Source organism: Cyprinus carpio, chromosome B8 (assembly GCF_018340385.1).
Source record: "Cyprinus carpio isolate SPL01 chromosome B8, ASM1834038v1, whole genome shotgun sequence".
Classification (NCBI taxonomy): Eukaryota; Metazoa; Chordata; class Actinopteri; order Cypriniformes; family Cyprinidae; genus Cyprinus; species Cyprinus carpio.
The window spans coordinates 1,120,737-1,128,330 of record NC_056604.1 but is presented as its reverse complement, the minus strand read 5'-3'; the positions used below and the strand labels follow the sequence as shown (position 1 = coordinate 1,128,330).

At 38.3% G+C, this 7,594-nt stretch overlaps 2 protein-coding genes across 4 annotated transcripts in view; one reads left to right on the top strand and one right to left on the bottom strand.

The window, feature by feature from the left end:
* Positions 1–3,181, bottom strand: spinb (spindlin b). 3 transcript variants are annotated; one of them, XM_042729178.1, is made up of 5 exons: positions 2,900–3,181; positions 2,260–2,347; positions 2,135–2,186; positions 1,403–1,875; positions 1–297 (listed from the first exon to the last, which is right to left on the bottom strand). In XM_042729178.1, the coding sequence occupies exons 2-5, from the start codon at positions 2,288–2,290 to the stop codon at positions 101–103; spliced, it is 753 nt and encodes a 250-aa protein (XP_042585112.1). In that variant the 5' UTR covers positions 2,291–2,347; positions 2,900–3,181; the 3' UTR covers positions 1–100. The 3 variants fall into 3 exon arrangements, with proteins under 3 accessions (XP_042585112.1, XP_042585111.1, XP_042585113.1); XM_042729177.1 differs by lacking the exon at positions 2,900–3,181 and adding an exon at positions 2,358–2,490 and having other exon boundaries at positions 2,260–2,318; XM_042729179.1 differs by lacking the exon at positions 2,900–3,181 and adding an exon at positions 2,358–2,484 and having other exon boundaries at positions 1–294; positions 2,260–2,318.
* A 233-nt stretch (positions 3,182–3,414) lies between these two features.
* The window catches only part of LOC109064177 (hippocampus abundant transcript 1 protein-like), a 12,744-nt gene continuing 8,564 nt past the window's right edge, over positions 3,415–7,594 (top strand). The window contains exons 1-6 of the mRNA XM_042730385.1: positions 3,415–3,593; positions 4,484–4,579; positions 5,425–5,487; positions 6,117–6,244; positions 6,925–7,039; positions 7,264–7,482. Of these exons, the coding sequence (XP_042586319.1) occupies positions 3,561–3,593; positions 4,484–4,579; positions 5,425–5,487; positions 6,117–6,244; positions 6,925–7,039; positions 7,264–7,482 (654 nt within the window). The 5' untranslated portion in view covers positions 3,415–3,560. The remainder of the gene's footprint in view (positions 3,594–4,483; positions 4,580–5,424; positions 5,488–6,116; positions 6,245–6,924; positions 7,040–7,263; positions 7,483–7,594) is intronic.

Here is a 7,594-nt window from a genome sequence, read left to right as displayed (position 1 = left end):
CTGAAGAGGCATCAGAAGTGTTCTATATAACAAACGTTTATTAATACAAAAGAGAAACTGACTGGAAACACAGATTTTGTTCCAGGGTCTGAGCGGAAACTCACGATCCAACCATGTCATAGACGTAGATGTGATAGTCATCTTCAAACTTGATGAAGTAAACGGAGGGTTTGGCCTGAACCTGCTGGATGATGGTCCCCATCCTCTGTCTGCCGTCCTTGTTCTCACACTCCACCTGCTTCCCAACCAGCGTGTCACACACTTCACGCGGCTCGCTGGCCTCCGCCGGATCATCTGCTGGAGGAAAGAGTTTCATAATGAAAGTTCAGACATCTGAGTGCCGCAGAAGCAAAGATTTGAGCTCAATGTATTTTTAGCATTTGATTAAAAAGGGGAAAAAGTTACAATAGCTCCATACGGACTCTAAAAAATAAAGGTTTGAAGAATCATTTATATTTCCCCTAAAATAACCTTTCAGTGAATAGTTATTTAAAAGAACATTTCTTCTGCTTCACCTCTTCAAACCGGTGGTTACATGAAGAACCTTTCACATCCATGGAACCACAGAAGGTTCTCTGAAATATTCTTCTTTTAAGAACTGTTCACTGAAGGGTTCTTTGTGGAACCAATAACTACATGGAATCGCTGTGAAAATCCTTTTTAAAGTCATTAGACTGATTCAGATTGTGATTTTAAGACTCTTTGTGAGCCTTTTTGATTGATTCATTACAGTGAATCGGTTAGAGAGTCATCTGTTTGTGATTCAGACTGCACTGTTCACACTGTAGTCATCAGACTGATTCAGATTGTGAGTTTAAGACTCTTTCGGTCTTTTTTGATTGATTCATTACAGTGAATCAGTTAGAGAGTCTTTTGTTCGTGATTCAGACTGCACTGTTCACATTGTAGTCATTAGACTGATTCAAATTGTGAGTTTAAGACTCTTTTGAGTCTTTTTGATTGATTCATTACAGTGAATCAGTTAGAGAGTCATCTGTTCATGATTAAGACACCAGTTTACACTGTAGTCATCAGACTGATTCAAATTGTAAGTTTAAGACTGTTTGTGAGTCTTTTTGACTGATTCATTACAGTGAATCGGTTAGAGAGTCATTTGTTCATGATTCACACTCCACTGTTCACACTATTAGAATGATTCATATTGTGAGTGTGACACTGTTTGTGAGTCTTTTCGATTGATTCATTACAGTGAATAGATAAGACAGTCACGTGTTAATGAGTTCGACTGCACTGTTCACACTGTAAAGAACCTCTCAGTGATCAGTTCTTAAAAGAACCATTTTGCGCTATAAACAACCTTTAGTGGTTCCACGGATGTTAAAGTTTTCTTCACTGAACCATCGATGCCAGTAAAGAATGGCATCACTGATGACTCACTCACCTGAATCCGGAAGTATCCGAAGGTCCCCGTCTTTATAATCCTGCGTCAGCTGGTACATGTACAGCATGGGGTCTTTCTCATAAGTTATGAAGAACCACGCAGGCATGCTGGGAGCCCTGGAGAGCACCAGACCTCTCCACTCATCCTTGGAGCCATCCTCCGTCTCAAACAGATGAACCACCGGCCGTCCCAGCAGCTGATCCGCAAGACGAGTGTCACTGACCCGAAACGAGGCGATTTCCCCGGGAAAAATCTCCAGATTCTGAACCCTCTGATCGGTGAAGATCTCCAGGCCGTAGACGCAGTCCACTCCATCGTACTTGATGAGGTACAGAAACGAGTTGACAGACACTTGGACCAGTACTGTCCCCGTCCACCGAGACACCGGACTGTAGACGTCTTCCTTCCATTTGTGTCGTATTCGACAGCCCACGATGCTTTCACTGAGAGGACTGTGACGCATGTGTCTGTGCCTGATGAACAGAGCATTAATATAATGTGCTCAGTCTGGCTGCAAACGATTATTAATCTACAAAGACTCACAGAATCACAATCCTTCACAAGTACTCAGCAGTGTTATTATCATTAACAATAACTCCTAATAAGAACAGAAATTGTCCCAATACTTATGGAGGGCACTGTATATATATTTATAAATTATATTAAAACTACCAAAAATTTGAGGAGGAATACTAAAACTAAAACAAAATAAACCGTACTAGTGGTACTCACTTGTGAGAGCTCTTTTTCTTCATTACGGACCGGCCACCAGACACACCTTGAACTGATTGAAACATAACGCTTGGTTTATGTGGTAATGCATTTATTTCAGGTTTAGTTACAGGTGAGGGTCTCACCTCCGGTGTCTCTGGAGCGATGCTGGTTCATTCTGCTTCTGTACACACACTCCGTCAGCTCCAACCAGATCAACCTCCGATGATCCTCCTGTTTGAGCAAATATATGAGGAATCACACCAACATCTGTGTCCCTGCAGCACAAAAGCAGTCATCAGTAGCACAGGTATATTTGTAGCAATAGACAACAATACATTGTATGAGTCACAATTATACATTTCTCTTTTATGACAAAAATCATTAGGATATTAATTAAAGATCATGTTCCATGAAGATATTTAGTAAATTTCCTACCGTAAATATATCAAAACTTAATTTTTGATTAGTAATATGCATTGCTAAGAACTTCATTCGAACAACTTTAAAGATGATTTTCTCAATATTTAGATTTTTTTGCATCCTCAGATTCCAGATTTTCAAACAGTTGTATCTCAGACAAATATTGTCCTCCTAACAAACCACACATCAATGGAGAGATTATTTATTCAGCTTCAGATGATGCAAAAATCTCAATAAAAAAAAAAAAAGACCCTTAAAAGACTGGTTTTGTGCTCCAGGGTCGCATATGTAAAGAAGGTATGAAATGAACTACAGAAAAACAATGTAAACACACACACACACACACACACACACACACCTCACCTCATTGCAAACGTGTGTCTCGCTGCTTCACGCTGTTTTGGCTTGAATTCGGCACAATTACTTTAAATAGTCAAAATAATTCTGCAAAAGTGTGCCTCGCGTTTCCTCTGTATAGCGCGAGCACGTGCAGACTAGCGTGAGCGCGCCTCATTCAACACAAACAAGCACGCTTGGTACAACAGAAACCACGATTTAATGCGTTTGAAATTAGGCATTTTCTCGATAAATACAGAAAGGTAATTATTTAGATCTGTTGTCTTTCATGTGCTCGAATCAATTCGTTTTTAACCCCCGATGCAAATGAATGAATGCTTCAAGATTCGTTCTCATAAATGATCCGATGCAACAAATACACTGTTTTTTTTTCTTCTCCAGTTATGCATTTTATTTTACTTTCTATCTCCAAATGCAAATATACCGTGAACGAGCGCTGAATATTTGGCATATTATTTTCAGCGCTACGATTTATTTGTCAACAAAAGACTTTTATTTTGAAGTCGACTCTCGCAGACGGAAGCAGGAAGTCGGTGTTTCGGAATGTTTGTCTTGGAAAGTGGAAGAGAAGCGCGTTAGCGACAGCTGCTCGAGTTAAAATTAAAAAGGCTTGATTAATTAAATCCGATCAGGATGATAGAGATGTCGAGCAGGATGTGAGAGACGGATGGACAACATGATGCTGATCAAACACATCAGAGTGAGTGACGTCACCCCTCCACACACACAGTTAAACTCTGTTATTGATTATAATCTGCTGCTGATGATTATCGGAGTGTTTTTGGTGATTCTGATGATCTGTTTGAGTGTTTTTGTGTGTCACATGCTTCATGTGGATCTTTAATAGCATATTAAAGTTTATCAGTTTTTCAGGGTTTGTGTATTTAACCTTTAACCTTTCATCTATAAAGCGTTTATATTAAATACTAACCCCCTCTCAGTTAATCCTGATGATGTGGGTCAGATCATCATTCATTGTGACCTGATGTTGTGTACACTGTATCTTTCTGCCGAAACTTTATTATTTTCTAACAATATACACTACAGTTCAGAAGTCTGGGGTCAGATTTTTTTCATTCTTTCTTTATTTTGAAAGAAATTAAAAATTTTAATTCAGCAAGGATGTGTTAAATTGTTTAGAAGTGATAGTAAATATTTATATTGTTCGAAAAGATTTCTATTTTGAATAAATGCTGTTCTTTTAAACTTTTTAATCATCAGAGAATCTTGAAAAAAGTATCAGTTTCCAAAAACACAACTGTTGATAATTCTAATAATAAATCAGAATATTAGAATGATTTCTGAAGATCATGTGACACTTTATACTGGAGTAATGATACTGAAAATTCACCTGCGCATCACAGAAATAAATTATAATTTAAAGGATATTAAAATAGAAAGCATTATTTTATATTCTAATAACATTTTGCAAGATTACAGTTTTGTTTCTGTATTTTTGATTAAATAAATGCAGCCTTGATGAGCAGAAGAGTCTTTTTTAAACATTACAAGTCTCACTGACCCCAGACTTCTGACCGGTCGTGTATATATGTGTTATCAGAGGTATTGAGTGTGGTTGTTGTGTTGCAGCAGCGCAGTGCTGGCCGGCCGAAGGTGGCTCATGCCGTGGTGGTGATCTTCATGGAGTTTTTCGCCTGGGGTCTCCTGACCACCCCGATGCTGACCGTGAGATTTAAACACACCGAGCTGAACACAGAATGATTTGAACATGAATCTACAAGGACAGAATTAGATTACTTCATCTGCAGTCTGTGGAAAGAAATAAAAAACAAGGAAAAATGACACATTTAAATATCCCTCGATACATAAAACATCAGATATAACGTAATGTTTAAATAATGCATTAAAAATAATAACAATAATATAATTACAAATAAGTTGCATTATAATAAATGACAGTGCATAGCTAAAATCAATGTATACAAATTTAAAAATATGTGATTTTATTATGTGTTAAAGGAGTTAATTTGAAATTGTTCTTTTCCTTTTTATAGAACCTTATTTTTTTAATCATGTTATAGTTGATATAATTTTTTTTAATTTTTTTTTTATTTTTTTAATATTAGTAAATGTGTTTTTCTAATTTTTATTTTAAATATGCCTGTTTAAAATTTTAATTATTTCAGTTTTAGTTTTTTTTTTTACATCAAGTTAAACTAAATGAAAATGAGAAATGCTGCTTTGGCGACTAGCTGAAGTAAAAGAAGTTTATTTTATTTCAAATAATGAAAATATCTTTTATGATTTTAGTTTCAGTTTTAGTTTTAGTCTTCAAAAACAACCCTGATTAGAACCTGACCATTGGATTAGATTTTATCACACACGTGTCACTTCCAGTTTCTTTCTGTACAGAGAAAGTAAGAAATGTCTTCTGGTTTGATAATGTACCTTCCCAAGATGCACTGCAGATGCAAATGCGAAACAAAGTGCTCAGGAGTTCATTCTTGGCCAAATGCAAACAGTGGATGTGAAACTCCAGCGCTGTGTTTTCTGATGTTTCCTCGTTTCAGGTCCTGCATGAAACATTCCCGCAGCACACCTTCCTCATGAACGGCCTCATTCAGGGAGTCAAGGTGAATCCTGTGCCTCTGCTGTGGTGCAGCTGCATGCATTTGATGAGTTATGATTATAATATCTGACACCCGGAGCACAAAACCAGTCATGAGGGTCAACTACTTTAAATTGAGATGTATACATCATCTGAAAGCTGAATAAATAATCTCTCCATTGATGTGTGGTTTGTTAGGAGGACAATATTTGTCTGAGATACAACTATTTGAAAATCTGGAATCTGAGGGAGCAAAAAATCGAAATATTGAGAAAATCATCTTTAAAGGTTGTTCAAATGAAGTTCTTAGCAATGCATATTACTAATCAAAAATTAAGTTTTGATATATTTACAGTAGGACATTTACTAAATATCTTCATGGAACATGATCTTTACTTAATATCCTAATGATTTTTGGTATAAAAGAGAAATGTATAATTGTGACTCATACAATGTATTGTTTTATATTGATACAAATATACCTGTGCTACTGATGACTGCTTCTGTGCTGCAGGGACACAGATGTGATAGCTCTTGATCTGTATTTGCTGAAAAGACCAAATATTAACCCTGTTCTGTTTGAGTTACTGTGTAAAAGCCAGCGTTGCGTTGCAGTGTGTGTGTGTGTGTGTGGTAACTGCAGTGTGTTTGCAGGGGTTTCTGTCGTTCATGAGCGCTCCTCTGATCGGTGCCTTGTCTGATGTTTGGGGCAGAAAGAGCTTCCTGCTGCTCACAGTGTTTTTCACCTGCGCCCCCATCCCACTAATGAGGCTCAGCCCATGGTACGGCCCACGTGTGTGTGTGTGTGTGTGTGTGTGTGCCATCACATGACTCTCAAGTGACTAAAGCTCTTCAGCCGTGTTTAAAAGTCACAGAGAGAGACAAACCCCTCTGTAATGCATTAAAGGAACAGTTCGGCCAAAAAGTTCTGCATCAGTGTCTAATCAATGGATGCTCTGCAGTGAATGGGTGCCGTCAGAATGAGAGTCCAAACAGCTGATAAAAACATCACAATAATCCACAAGTAATCCACAGCACTCCAGTCCATCAGTGAACATCTGGAGAAGACCAAAGATGAAACACATCCAGCATTAAGATGTTTTTAAACTCAAATACATAGAGTCTATAATCCATAATAACACTTCCTCCAGTGAAAAAGTGTTCTGGTGTGAATCAGGAGAGAAATCTGCACAGATCAAGCAGCGTTTAAACCGCTCTAAACAAATATGTGTCTGGATTTTGATGTGAGAGACAACAGGAGATGCACTTTTTCACTGGAGGAAGTGTTATTATGGATTATAGACTCTATGTATTTTAGTCTGGAAATTGTGAACTGTTCCTTTAAAGTGGACTGCATTGGTTTTATAACGAGTCTGTTTGGTGAAATGTTTGAGCTCGACTGATTACGGACACCTAAAGCATGAAAGTGATGTGTTTGTGTGTTTCTGTCTCTCTTCATCAGGTGTTTCTTTGCTCTGATGTCCGTGTCTGGACTCTTCTCTGTTACGTTTTCTGTCATATTTGCATATGTGGCTGATATTACAGAAGAGCATGAAAGAAGCACAGCGTATGGACTGGTAAGAACACCTGTCATCCGCATATGACACAATTCTAGAGTTTTACAGAAAACAAGACTTAATATCTTATTACTTGTACAGTAAATGCATCTTGATTCAAGAATGTTTAGATATTTATACTAGAGAACAAGACAAAAATCATTTTTTTCATCCACATCGTGTGCAAGATATAGACTCTGCTGATGCATCAGAATGTGTCACTGCCTGCTGGTCTTTGGTTTCAGGTTTCTGCGACGTTCGCGGCGAGTTTGGTGACGAGTCCGGCGATAGGAGCGTTCCTGTCCCTGCGCTACGGAGACAGTCTGGTGGTTCTGCTGGCCACCGTCATCGCTGTGGCTGATATTCTGTTCGTGCTGCTGGTGGTGCCCGAGTCCCTGCCGGACAAAATGAGACCGTCGTCGTGGGGTTTGCCTTTTTCCTGGGAGCAGGCCGATCCTTTCGCTGTGAGTTCATATTTTGTGGTTTTATATTCCAGATATTGAGGGACGCTGTTGACTAGCGATGCAGCAATGTTAGTTCACCCAGAATGAAAATGAGCTCATGTTTTACTCATCC